The sequence below is a fragment of the Nomascus leucogenys genome, chromosome 7b, assembly GCF_006542625.1.
Source record: "Nomascus leucogenys isolate Asia chromosome 7b, Asia_NLE_v1, whole genome shotgun sequence".
NCBI lineage: Eukaryota > Metazoa > Chordata > Mammalia > Primates > Hylobatidae > Nomascus > Nomascus leucogenys.
The window spans coordinates 10208521-10222938 of record NC_044387.1 but is presented as its reverse complement, the minus strand read 5'-3'; the positions used below and the strand labels follow the sequence as shown (position 1 = coordinate 10222938).

At 43.8% G+C, this 14418-nt stretch overlaps 1 protein-coding gene across 4 annotated transcripts in view; it reads left to right on the top strand.

The window, feature by feature from the left end:
• The window catches only part of TNRC6B (trinucleotide repeat containing adaptor 6B), a 284827-nt gene that overhangs the window by 241347 nt on the left and 29062 nt on the right, over positions 1–14418 (top strand). For all 4 annotated transcript variants that reach the window (XM_030815502.1, XM_030815503.1, XM_030815505.1 and 1 more), the window contains one exon: positions 1554–1679. In XM_030815502.1, coding sequence (XP_030671362.1) covers positions 1554–1679 — 126 coding nt within the window. The remainder of the gene's footprint in view (positions 1–1553; positions 1680–14418) is intronic.

Here is a 14418-nt window from a genome sequence, read left to right as displayed (position 1 = left end):
CAGTTGGTAAGACAGGAGCAGTAGAGATGTTAGAGTTTCTAGAATTAAAGGTCTTCTCATGTTTAAACAACGCTTTGGGAGACATAAAATTCATGATGGATATTTGAATTACTTTTACGAGATACACAGATTTTAATTGCCATTTCGACTTTATGTTTAGAATCATTTTTATTTTCAATGCTTTTAAGTTCACTAATTTCCCTGCAGCAGTCCCTTAATCTATTTTTTAATCATTAAGCCATCGCAGTATTTTTAGTGTTCTAGGTTTTAATGAAGCCATTACAAAATTCTTTAAAATTACCTTAATCCCTGTGATTCCAGGGATATGATAATGGTGGTGATTTCAATTCAGGGTATACTTACTCAGTATAAACAGTGATGCAGCTTTCTTTGCTGAAGGTGTTCAGTGGGACATTTTCCAGTGTGTGGAATTGGTGGGTCATGGATATTTACAGATGATATATTCATCCTACAGACTGGGGCTTTATTGAGTTCTGGGAATACAAAGAGGGAAAATTTAACAGTAGAAAGACAGAATGGAAAATAACTATAGTGTGGTTTGATGATGAGTGCCCTCAAAGAGTTTTAAAGCGTTTTGAGATTGGAGAGGTGGGCTCAGTTAATCTGAATGTGAAATCAAGAAGATGGTTTTGGGGAAGACTTCCTTGATGAGGATGACCTCCAAGCTGGGCCTTGAAGAGGTCAAGTGAAGATGGTATCAGAAAGAACCTCAGGCAGATTGCATTATTATCAAATACGGTTTCTTCGCTGAAGGACTTTTCTCAGCTAGAAACGAGTCAGAAAGGAAGGGCCACCATATAACCCAGCTCTCTTAGTTATCTCATTGGAATAGTGTAGAAGTGCTCCAGTGAGTTGGGCCTCCAGAAAGGAGGGAGTTCAGCTTATTTTTAACTAGACTGATATGTGTTTGAATGAGAAGTTACAGGTGAGTAATGTTTATTTTGGTGTCCCTGTAATGGTTTTTACTTTCTCCCTTTCTTCCTTGTTTATCTCACTGGGTAATTGAGTCACATTTCCTCATCTGTCAAAGAAAGGATTGAGCAGATCCAGGACAAGGAAGGGTGCTAGGCTCACTCTTGGATGGCAGAGAAATCACATCATAATGTTTTATAAATACAACTGATAACTATTCATAAGGCTGCATTTTTACTCAGGTGCCTTTCAAGATGGAGCTCAGATTATAAAGCTTGAGAATAAATTTGGTAAACCCAATCGCAAAGAAGAGTACTTGAAATAAATGTTAAGTTGCCTGTATGTTTCGTTCACAAAAAAGAATGTAGGACTTTGCCTAATACTTGACAAAATTGAACCCTTTGCGTTTATAGAGTTCTTCAAACTGTACAGGTGCCCATGATTCAATTTGAGTAATTGCCCCAAGCCTTCTAAGATAAGGAACTTCTCAGTTACAAAATTCTGTTATTCCGTGGAACACAGCCTGTGATTCTTCTGAGGGATCTAAAAGACCAGAACTGTTTCTTACTTGCATTTTCTTATGTTAACAAAAGGCCTTACTGCTGCTGTTCTGTTTACAGGGCGGTAGTCATGGTTTGTTTGGAAACAGCACAGCACAATCGAGAGGTCTGCACACACCAGTGCAGCCACTAAATTCTTCTCCCAGTCTCCGGGCGCAAGTGCCTCCCCAGTTTATTTCCCCCCAGGTAAGCAATTTTATGATCCTATGATTCAAAATTAAAGACCGTTTCAGATAGTTACCAGTTGTTAACTGATTTTTGTGGGCATAAAAAGAATAGTAAGTAGCATAAAATATGAAAAAGCCATCTTGACCTTTTGGCTAAGATCAAGTAGAGTAAAATATGAAATATCTAGCTGCTGTAGATCAAGGCTTTTAGAACAAAATATCAAATCTCATTTTTTATTTCATCATGCATACCAACAAAGTAGATATTTTTGCATGAAAGGCTTATTATTCTATTCCTTTTAGATCTCCTATTTTTCTAACTATAGTTTTTAAAACTGCATATAATTAAAACTACTTTATAAGTTATGATGTGTCAATGTTCAGAGGCTGGTTGCCCTGAAGGATTCACCCAAAGATAAAAAGAGAATTCAGCCTGGCACAGTGGCTCATGCCTGTAATCCTAGCACTTTGGGAGGCCAAGGTGGGTGGATCACTTGAGGCCAGGAGTTTGAGACCAGCCTGGCCAACATGGCGAAACCCTGTTTCTGCCAAAAAACACAAATTAGCCAGGCGTAAAGAACAAAACAAAAATTAGCTGGGTGTGGTGGCGCACACCTGTAATCCCAGCTACTCGAGAGGCTGAGACAGTAGAATCGCTTGTACCCAGGAGGCAGAGGTTACAGTGAACTGAGATCACGACACTGCACTCCAGCCTGGGTGATAGAGCGAGACTCCATTTCCAAACAAAACAAAAAAAACAAAGAAAAGAAAAAGAAAACAAGAGAATTGCCAAATTCTGGATTATTCTGAAAATGTTGCAGAGCTGTATGCCAACATAGCAATTAGGTGCTCTAGGGGGAGTTTTAGAACTAATGAAGTAGCAGAGACTCCTGGATTCAACTCTTATTCATGAGCAGCTCTGTGTAGGACATAGTCCATTGGATACCATGGGAACCATTTAGGTCTGTCCCTTAGTAGGAGATGTGCAAAGAGATGGTGTTTTGTTTTGGGGGTAAAGGTGAGAGATTTGTGTTAGTCTACCACACACTTTCCCTGTTCCCCTTTGTGAGAAAGCAGGCGTGAGGATAGAGTAATAGCTGATAAGCTCATGCAAGGATTCAATGTGTGGCCTTAGTCCCTCCTTAGAATGTTATTTTAATAAACCAAGCTTTGAGTCTGTTTCATCCTTAAAAGAAGATGGGAGCGCTTATTAGATCCAACCAGCAGGTTGTAAAGTTTCAGTTTTTGTTGTTTTTGTGTTTTTATTTATTTTTTGGAGATAGAGTCTCACTCCGTCACCCAGGCTAGAGTGCAGTGGTGTGATCCATAGCTCATGGCAGCCTCAAACTCTTGGCCTCAAGCAGTCCTCCCTCCTCAGCCTCCAGGTAGCTGGGACTACAGATGCACGCCACCAAGCTTGTCTGGTTTTAAGAATTTTGTAGAGGTGGAGTCATGCTATGTTGCCCAGGCTGGTCTCAAGCTCCTTGACTCCAGCAGGCCTTCCACCTCAGCCTCCCAAAGCACTGGGATGACAGGCATGAACCACCGTGCCCAGCCTGTTTTGTTTTTTGAAATGCCCTTTAAGACCAGGGCTTAAAATATTTATTTGAAAAGATCATCTGTAGATTTCAAATTCTAGTTTTAATATTCTGAGTCTGTATCTTTCTTAGTGGGGGAGGTCAGGTTTCTCCACACCCCTTCCTTGCCTCCCCGTCATCACTACCAACTGCCTCTCCAAGGTCTTGCCTGGGAGTCTGGGATTGTGTCCCCTTGGCACCTCTCCTCTTCATTCCCTCTAAGTTCTAGTCATCCTTCAAGCCCCAGGTAGAGGTCTGTCCTTTAGACAGCCATTTCTGACTTCCCTGGCACTCTACAATGGCTGTGTCTTCTTAAGTCTTGGAGCATGCACATACTTTACAGTATCCTTTGGTATCAGGCTGACAGTCATCCATGGTTATCAACTATCTGTAGCATGTTAGATAATGTCTTCATCGTGCACAGATGGAGAAAATGCCATCTCTCTCTCTGCAGCCTCTTGGAGTTGGTGGCAGAGGGGTGGGTTGAGGTAAGGAGGAGGTGATAGCAGAATTCCCAGCAGATAGTGTGATAAATGTATAGAAATGTTTAACAGAGTTTGGGTAATCGGCTGAGCCTTCACACTAGCAGTGATGTTTGAGTCTTGAAGAATGAGTCAGAATTTTCTGAGCACACCAGATTAAAAGTGCCTTCTAAGCAGCAGGAACCTCATGTGCAAGGGGCAATAATATCTAGAAGAACATAGCATTTGGGGGAAAGGCAGTTAGTTTGAATAATTAGAGCTTGCTGAAACATATACACATGCACACATACTGTCTTAGAATATAAAAGGAAGGAACTAGACAAGAAGTATGGGACCAAATTTGGAAAAGGTGTTTGCTTTGCTTAGGATTTGGGACTTGGCCCTATAGGCCAATCTTTTCAACGTGGTTTACAAGCATTATTTGGGCTGCTACTTAAAGACACAGTTCCCAGGTCTCCACCAATCTTCTGTGACAGGTGGCTTTGGGACTTAGTCACCCCCATGTGATCTTTATGTGCACTTAAAGTTTGGCCACTGCTGTAGACAATATACTATTAAAGATTTTTCAGCTGAGTAGTGGTGTAGGAAAATTTAAGGTTTAGAAGATGCTGAGTGCAGTGGCTCACACCTGCAATCCCAGCCCTTTGGGAGGCTGAGGCAGGCAGATTGCTTCAGCCCAGGAGTTTGAGACCAGCCTGAACCACGTAGTAAGACCCCATCTCTACAAATTTTTTTTTTTTTTTTTTTTTTTTTGAGATTGAGTCTCGCTCTGTTGCCCAGGCTGGAGTGCAGTGGCACGATCTCTGCTCACTGCAATCTCTGCCTCCCAAGTTCAAGCAATCCTCCTGCCTCAGCCTCCCAAGTAGCTGGGACTACAGGAGTGTGCCACCATGCCCGGCTAATTTTTGTATTTTTAGTAGAGACGGGGTTTCACTATATTGGCCAGGCTGGCCTCGAACGCCTGACCTCCTGATCCACTCACCCTGGCCTCCCAAAGTGCTGGGATTACAGGCGTGAGCCACTGCGCCCGGCTTTTTTTTTTTTTTTTTTTTTTTTTTTTTTTTTTTTTTTTTGAGGCAGAGTCTCTCTCTCTCACTCGGCTCACTGCAACCTCCACCTCCTGGGTTCAAGTGATTCTCGTGCCTCACCCTCCCAAGTAGCTAGGATTACAAGCACGTGCCACCACGCCTGGCTAATTTTTGTATTTTTAGTAGAGATGGAGTCTCCCCATGTTGGCCAAGCTGGTCTGGAACTCTTGACCTCAAGCGATCCACCCCCCTTGACCTCCCAAAGTGCTGGGATTACAGGCACGAGCCACCACTCCCGGCCTACAAAAAATTTTTTTTAATGATCCAGGCATGGTGGTGTGTACCTTTAGTCCCAGCTGCTCAGGAGGCTGAGGTGGGAGGATAGATTGAGTCTGGGAGGCGAGGCTGCAGTGAACCATGATCAAGCCACTGCACGCCAGCCTGGGCAACAGAGCAAGACCACGTCTCAAAAAAGGAAAAAAGAAAGAGGAAGGGTGGGAGGGAACAAACAAACCCTGGCAGTAATATAGAGGACATGTTTGAATGGCAGGAGTACTAGAGCAAAGGAGTGCAGTTGCAGGACTAGTACAGGAGTCCAGGTAAGGCAGCGACAGTGGGAATTAACCCTCTTGTGGAAGTCACCTCTGATCTTTTCATTGCATAATATGATGATCTGTTCTCTGGTCTCTTCTTACTCAGTGTATCAGCAGCATTTGACAAGAGTTCCCCTCCTTTCTGAAGCACTTCCTGCGTTTGGCTTTTGGACACCTACTACACTGGTTCTCCATCTGCCTCTCCTTCTCCATCTCCTTTACAAGTTCCTCCTCAAGTTCTCAATACTTATTCAGCAGAATGCCCCAGATCTCAGCCTTCCAACCTCTCCTCACCATCTGTAGTCACTGCCAGGTGATCTTACCCAGTGGAATGACTTTAAGCACTGAATTCCAAAATTGTGTCTTCAGCTCACATCTTTTTTCCTCAGCTCCACAGACTACTCATAGGTTGCCTTACAGGTTAACATGTTCAAAACACAGCTTCTGATCTCACCCCACACTGCCCTCAAAAACATCCCCTTACTCCCAGCAAATGGCACTCTCATCCTATAGGAGTTCAGGCCAAAAACCTTGGAGCTCGTGACCATGTTCATTCCATCAATAAGACCACCCTTCAAACCTTTATCCAAAAGCAGATCCTTTTTTACCACTTCCAACAGCACAGGCCTGGCCAAGCCACCACCGTTTCTGTCTAGGGAATTGCAGTGACTTCCTGCCTGTTCCCCACCCTGCCTTGACTCAACACTTGCCTGTCTCAAGTCTGAGTCAGACTGATTCTCTGACACCGCACTGTCCAGTGTGATAGCCATTAGCCACGTCAGCCCTTGAAATGTGGTTACTGGACTGGAAGAACTGAATTTTAATTAACTTAAATAGCCACATCTTGTTAGTAGTCACTGTGCAGACAGCACAGAGGTAGAACGTGTCGGCGTTGCAGGAAGTTCTGCACAGCACTGTTCTAAAACAAAAGGCAGGTCGTGTTACCGTTTCACCGGGAATCCCCTCGTGGCTGGTTCTCTCACTGAGAATTCAAGGCAAAAGCAAAGTCTTTACTCTGGTGTTTGAGGTTCCTGGTGATCCCACCTCCCCACAAGTACAGGTCACTCTCTCATACCTTCATGCTGTTCAAGCCAAGTGGCCCCCACACACCAAGCATACACGTAGAACATTCTTCCCAGATGGCAGCATGGCTCAGTCTTTATCTCCTTCAGCTCACTGCTTCATTGCCACCTTCCCTAGAAGCTTTCTCAGGGCAGCTACGTACAGTGTGTGGCCTGCCCTGTCACTCTCTGTCCCCCACTTGCTCCTTGTCTTTCTCCCTCTCTGCCCTGCCCCTAGGAGTGTAATAAGCTTCACAGTGGCAGGGTCTGGGCCTGCTGTGTTCACTGCTGGAGCCTGAGCAGGGCATGTATTTTGAGCTCAGTGACTATATATCAAGTCATGGGAAGATGCATATCAGAATGATTTCAAAAGTGGAATTGTTGGGAAAGTTGCAGTTAACTTTGTGTGAGAGACTTGGGTACTGCAGATCTCTTCATGACCAAAGTGTCTGCTCTACCCAAAAAAGAAAAGTACTTGTGTTCCCTCCATTTTTGAATTTTGTTTTATTTATTTAATGCATACTGGGAGCAGAATATTAAATGATGGATTATTCTGTCTTTTCCCAACATTTCTATATTTTTAAAAAGTTAAGCAGTTGGGTAACTCTAAAGAAAGAAAAGGCCAGGCACGGTGGTTTACTCCTATAATCCCAGTACTTTGGGAGACCGAGATGGGCAGATTGCTTGAGCCCAGGAGTTCAAGACCAGTCTGGGCAATATGGCAAAACCGGTCTCTAACAAAAATACAAAAAATTAGCCGGGCATGGTGGTACATGCTGTAGTCCCAGCTACGTGGGAGGCTGAGGTGAGAGGATGACCTGAGCCCAGGAGGTTGAGGCTGCAATGAGCCATGATGACACCGCTGCACTCCAGCCTGGGTGACAGTGATATCCTGTCTTAAAAAAAAATGAAAAAGACAAGATAACCACACACAGTTTGGATAGTGGAGAAACAAATTCTGTAAAAAACCTCCAACCCAAATACAATGACAGGAATTATTTTTACTAATTCCCTATTCAGACACTATTCATATACAGGGATGCTTTTCACATTTTGCACTCAGGGTCACTAGGATGTTAACATTGTGTCCTTGAATTTTCTGCTGTTGCTATGTAGCATTCACAGTGATCATAATGATGTTTCATCAGGTAGATATACCTTGATTTGCTTAACATTCCCTTCCCCCACTGTTGAGTATTAAATTGTTTTTAATTTTTCCCTGTTACAAATAATGCTGCAGAGAAATCCTTATACATAAACCTTTGCCCACATTTTTTCTAAATTTAGTTGCCCAAAATGAAATTTCTGGGTCAAAGCACATTAATATTTTAAAAGATTTTGATAAATATCAGAGTTTATATTCATTTTGACCACGTTATAGGGGCAATCAGTAGTTAATGTAAACATAGAAGATACTGAGGCCGGGCTCAGTGGCTCATGCCCGTAATCCCAGCACTTTGGGAGGCCGAGGAAGTTGGATCACCTGAGATCAGGAGTTCGGGACCAGTCTGGCCAATGTGGTGAGACCCCATCTCTACTAAAAATACAAAAACTTAGCCAGGCATGGTGGCGGGCGCCTGTAATCCCAGCTACTCAGGAGGCTGAGGCAGGAGAATGGCATGAACCCTGGAGGCAGAGCTTGCAGTGAGCCGAGATCGTGCCACTGCACTCCCGCCTGGGCGACAGAGCAAGACTCCGTCTCAAAAAAAAAAAAAAAAAAAAATTAGCCAGGCATGGTGGTGCACACTTGTCTGTCATCCCAACTACTCAGGATGCTGAGGCAGGAGAATTGCTTGAACTCAGGAGGTGGAGGTTGCAGTGAGCTGAGATTGTGCCACTGCACTCTAGCCTGGGCGACAGAGTGAGACTCCATCTCAAAAAAAAAAAAAAAAAAAAAGATGACACTGAAACTTCTAAGATTTGTTACAAATGTTCCGGGCCTTGGGTTTCTACCATGCCTTTTTCCTCCAGTTATTCAAATACAATATTGAGAAAGTAACATATTCCAGCAGGCTTTTGTCCTGACTTTAAATTGCTGTTATTTTGCACCTGCAATGCTTTGTTAAATGCCGTATCGATTGCAACAAGATCTTTACTTTCTCCAATCCAGCAGGAGATTGAAGGGCTTTTAAGCCAGAATAATTAACTCCCTGAAATGGAGAATGTGCAGACCTGCACCACCGTGATTCCTCTGCAGCCCAGGCAGGCACGAACAGCTGTTTGCCTGGAGCCTAGTGGCGTTTTTCCCTGGTCCTTCTGTATTCTTTGGAGAGGGACAGTACATTTGCCATCGTAAGAAAGGAGAAGTTGAGCAAGGCTGGGATAGGAATTTCTCAAAAATGAAACTTCTATTGTCTCTAAAATTGTCAGTTTATGGAACATACGAGTTGGTGGCTTCTAAAGATCACTTTCGTATGCTTTTCTTTATATTCTTTCTGTGTGTGTCTCTCTGTCTTTAAACAGTATGTTGTTTTCATTTTGCCTTTTTTGCACTTTAATGAAACTATATAGTATAGAGCCTCCTCCTTTTGTTGTTTCATTTTTACTTGTATTATTTCAAATATATTCCCATGTGGATTTGGGCAGCATATGGTCCATTATATGACTATACCATAATTTACCTATTCTACTACCAAGTCTGCTGTTCATAGACATTTGGATTGCTTCTAGATTTTTGTTGTTATGAGCAGTGCTGCTATAATATCTTTTTTTTTTTTTTTTTTTTTTTTTTTTTTTGAGGCGGAGTCTCCCTCTATTGCCCAGGCTGGAATGCAGTGGCGTGATCACAGCTCAGTGCAACGTCTGCCCCCGGGTTCAAGCAATTCTCCTGCCTCAGCCTCCTGAGTAGCTGGAACTACAGCTGCCCGCCACCATGCCTGGCTAATTTTTGTATTTTTAGTAGAGACAGGATTTCACATGTTGGCCAGTCTGGTCTCGAACTCCTGGCCTCATGTGATCTGCCCGCCTTGGCCTCCCAAAATGGTGGAGTTACAGGCATGAGCCACCGCGCCTGGCCTGATATAATATTCTCATATTTGTCTCCCAGGATGAATTTCTCGATGGTACTGCTGGGTCATGGGCAGGTTTTACTTTGGTGGTTTCTTTAGCTAATTTTGAGTAGTAGGAATACCTGAGGGCGGGGTTGGGGAGGGCGGCAGGGAAGTGGTGGGGAATAATGGGTTCTTGCCCTGTTAACTGTGTCTCCCATGCTTGCTCCTTGTCTGCCCTGCCCCTAGGAGTGTAATAAGCTTCACAGCGGCAGGGTCTGGGCCTGCTGTGTTCGCTGCTGGAGCCTGAGCATCAATAGCTGTGCCAGGCATGTATTTTGAGCTCAGTTAATATGTATTAAGTCATGGGAAGATGCATATCAGAATGATTTCAAAGGTAGAATTGTTGGGAAAGTGCAGTTAACTTTGTGTGAGAGACTTGGGTGCTGCAGATCTCTTTATGACCAAAGTGTCTGCTCTACTTAGAAAAAAAAAAAAGGCCAGGCACAGTGGCTTACACTTGTACTCCCAGTGCTTTGGGAGGCTGAGACAGGCACTTGAGCCGAGGAGTTCGAGACAAGCCTGGGCAAAATGGCAAAACCCCATCTCTACAAAAAAAAAAAATACAAAAATTAGCCAGGCATGGTGGTGCATGCCTGTAGTCTCAGTTATTCGGGAGGCTGAGTTGGGAAAACCAGTTGAGCCCAAGAAGCCGAAACTGCAGTGAGCCATGATCGTGCCACCGCACTCCAGTCTGGACAACAGAGTGAGACCCTGTCTCAAAAAATCAATCAATCAATTAGTCAATCAACCTGAGCTCAGTTCTGGAGGCTTTCAGTCTGAAGTCACCGTCTGCCTCCGTCATCATCCGATGTTCTCCCGTGTGTGTCTCTATCTTCACATGGCTTTTTCTTCTCTGTCTCAAAATTTCCCTCTTCGTATGAGGACACCAGTTAAGGGATTAGGGCCCACCCTAATTCAGTATGACTTCGTCTTAAACTTGAGTGCATCTACAAAGACCCTATTTCCAAATGAGATCACCTTCTGAGGTTCCCAGTGGGCATGAACTTATGGGCAACACTATGTTACCAAATATAGTCGCTAACTCAGATGAATTTAGGATTCACACTGAAGGTGGTACGTAAGATGTTATGGGTCATTGAGGTATAGTGGGATCAGAATCCGGTTTGGAACATGGTTTCGATAGCACAGAATATATCCATACTCACCCTCCTTTCCCCCAGACTCAAATTATAGTGAGTTCAAAATTATTATATCAGAGACAGTAAGTTAAGTCACACTGGTGACATTTTGTGTGAATTCAAAGCAGAGATGAAGAGGAGTTGTTATTTGGGGGAAATTGTGGAGGACGTGTTCCTCATGCTCGCCCTAAAACTGGTGCAGAGGCAGCATGCCCTGTAGTGGTGTGCTCACTTGGTGCTCAGTGTCTGCTTGAAGTACAGCTATTAAAATAGAAAGTCAAACAGATTTTTAAATTGGTTGGTAACACTCAGCATCTCTTAGAGGATAGAGAGGAAGCAGCTGGGGGGAACTATTACTTGAAATTAGAGTACTTTCCAAAATGACAGAGTTGATGGGTGCAGTGAAAGTGACAAATCTTGAGAGAAAATGAGCTGGTGAGCCTAGTACAGGAAACCTGAACTTGGTCAAATGTTTATAGACTAGAAGAGTGTCAAAGAAAAGATGGGCCAGGCGTGGTGGCTCATGCCTGTAATCCCAGCACTTCGGGAGTCCGAGGTGGGTAGATCACTTGAGGTCCCGAGTTCGAGACCAGCCTGACCAACGTGGTGAAACCCCATCTCTATTAAAAATACAAAAAGGCAGGCGTGGTGGTGGGCACCTGTAATCCCAGTTACTCAGGAGGCTGAGGCAGGAGAATCGCTTGAGCCCAGGAGGTGGAGATTGCAGTGAGCTGAGGTCATGCCATTGCACTCCAGCCTGGGCGACAGAGTGAGACTCCATTTCCAAAAAAAAAAGAAAAGAAAAAATGGCATGTATTCTTGAGAATGTAGCAGAGATGGTGGCTCAAAAGTATTAGGAAACTGAGGAATTTAACTCTGACCGTGATGCCAAAGAATGATAAAATGAGAAGATGCAATGAAGATGGGGAAGCTTTCTGATTAACTTAGTTTATAATGGGACATTTTCAGAAGATGGATAGTAAGGGTAAAAGCAAGCATGAATAAAACACAGAGTAAGCTGAGACTTGCAAAAAAAAATTAGGTAGATTAAAAGAACCTTTAGAGTTTGGTTTGGTGCAGTTTGGTGATTAGGAAAGGAATCATTGCCTTGGACTAGTTGTATAATGCCCAGGGATTACAGAATGGAGGTCAAATTTGTGTTGCTTTTGTCTTTTCTGTTAAGAAGAAGGATGTTCAAACCAAAAGACAGATCTTAGAGCAGAGAAAGAATTTGTGAAGAGAATTGCAGAGCCCTCCCTGTCTGTGATTTTCGAGGAGTGCTGGGAGTCTTCGAGGGGAGTTTAATAATGACACCCATCTTTCCTGCCCACATTCTGAATGTTTAAGGCAAAAGAGGAAAACATATTGGGGCCACAGCACCCTCTTTACTACCAGTAAAGCAGATACTGGAGAATGTGCGCACTTCCTAATACCGAATTCCAACCTTAACCCAGAGTCACCGGAATGGGGCAGTCCTCTCTCCAGGCTTGCTTCCAAGAAGGGGAAAGAGGCCTTAAGGGCCTTAAGTTCTATGATAAAATAAAGGTGGATGTCCTCTATGTGGAGCCTCAGATCAGAAATGGGAAAGAAGCACCCCTCCACTATAAGAAAGTGAGGAGAATGGTGAATTTTTTTTTTTTTTTTTTTTTTTTTTTTGAGACGGAGTTTCGCTCTGTCGCCCAAGCTGGAGTGCAGTGGCGTGATCTTGGCTCACTGCAAGCTCCGCCTCCCGGGTTCATGCCATTCTCCTGCCTCAGCCTCCTGAGTAGCTGGGACTACAGGCACCCGCCATCACGCCTGGCTAATTTTTTTGTGTTTTCAGTAGAGACGGGGTTTCACCATGTTAGCCAGGATGGTTGCGATCTCCTGACCTCGTAATCTACCTGCCTCGGCCTGCCAAAGTGTTGGGATTACAGGCGTGAGCCACCGCGCCCGGCCTTTTTTTTTTTTTTTTTTTTTTTCTTACGGTGTTTCTCTCTGGTGTCCAGGCTGGAGTGCAGGGGCACGATCTTTGCTTACTGCAACCTCCACCACCTGGGTTCAAGCAATTCTCGTGCCTCAGCTTCCTGAGTAGCTGGGATTACAGGCGCTTGCCACCATGCCTAGCTAATTTTTGTATTTTTAGTAGAGATAGGGTTTTGCCATGTTGGCCAAGCTGGTCTCAAACTCGTGGCCTCAAGTGATCCCCGCCCGACTTGGCCTCCCAGAATGCTTGGGATTACAGATGTCAGCCACCATGTCCAGCCTGGGGAAATTTTTAAAATGATTTCTGAATGGAGAAATAAGGAAAAAGTAGCTAAAAGACTAATGAACTTGGTCCCAATTCCAGGAAAGAATCTAGATTATCAAGAAGATTGCTTTTGAGTACGTATGGCAATAATCAATAATCATAGTTTGCTAACAAGTTTTCATACATTCCCTTCATTGATTGGTAAAAATACTGGCATAGAAGAATAATATAGTTGTTGTACTCTACTTTAACAGGCCGTTTGACAAGCTGTCTGTTTTGGACGAGATGGAAATATATTGGCTAAACATTAAAACAGTTGTGTGGATTAGTAACTGACGATTCCTAGGCTGATCGTTTCATATTGGAAGGAAGCTTTAGTGGCATATGACTAGATTATCCTCAGCTCTATCAAGTTCAGCATTCCCATCCATGACGGGATGGGGGGACACAAACTGGAAATAAGTAGAATAATAGGATCAACACGAACTTGGTGGGGTGACTGTGAAGTTAAATATGATAGAGGTCCATTCATTTAATAGATATTTATGGAGCATCTTCTATATGCCATGCTCATAAAGATATACGTAAGGTCTTAAGCTCAAATAAAAAAACAATAAAAATTTAAAGGCCAGGCACAGTGGCTCACGCCTGTAATCCCAATACTTCGGGAGGCCAAGGCGGGCGGATCACGAGGTCAGGAGTTCGAGATCAGCCTGGCCAATATGATAAAACCCCGTCTCTACTAAAAATACAAAAATTAGCTGGGTGTGGTGGTGTGCGCCTGAAGTCCCAGCTACTCAAGAGGCTGAGGCAGAAGAATTGCTTGAACCCAGGAGGTGGAGGTTGCAGTGAGGCGAGATCACGCCACTGCACTCCAGCCTGGGCAACAGAGTGAAACTCTATCTAAAAATAATAATAATAAATAGGCCGGGTGCAGTGGTTCACGCCTGAATCCCAGCACTTTGGGAGGCTGAGGCAGGTGGATCACGAGATCAGGAGATTGAGACCATCCTGGCTAACATGGTGAAACCCCGTCTCTACGAAAAAAATACAAAAAATTAGCCGGGCGTGATGGCAGGCACCTGTAGTCCCAACTACTCAGGAGGCTAAGGCAGGAGAATGGCATGAACCCGGGAGGTGGAGCTTGCAGTGAGCCGAGATTGCACCACTGCGCTCCAGCCTGGGCGACAGAGCGAGACTCCATCTCAAAAAAATATATAAAAAAAAAAAAACATAAAAAACCCAGCTACATGGGTTAAATATTACATGAGAGAACAAAAGCATGTTTTTAAATACTACAGATTTTAACTAACATTAAGCTTAGTGTGTGAATCAGGAGTTATGATCACCAGAGAAAGTGACATCTTGGGCATTGTTAATGAAAGCACAGCTTTTAACAGAATGGTTAGGGTCTACTTGGTGTTAGACTACTCTAGAAAATACCTTTCTGTTCTTGGCTCTTCACCAAGAAATGGAAGGAGATACAGGTGAAAGAACTGATCATATTGAGCCTGAAGATGAGATGCAAGGGAACTGCAATCATTGTCTGAAGACATTTGAAGAATCAGCCTGTGGAATAATGTGAACATTTATGGAGA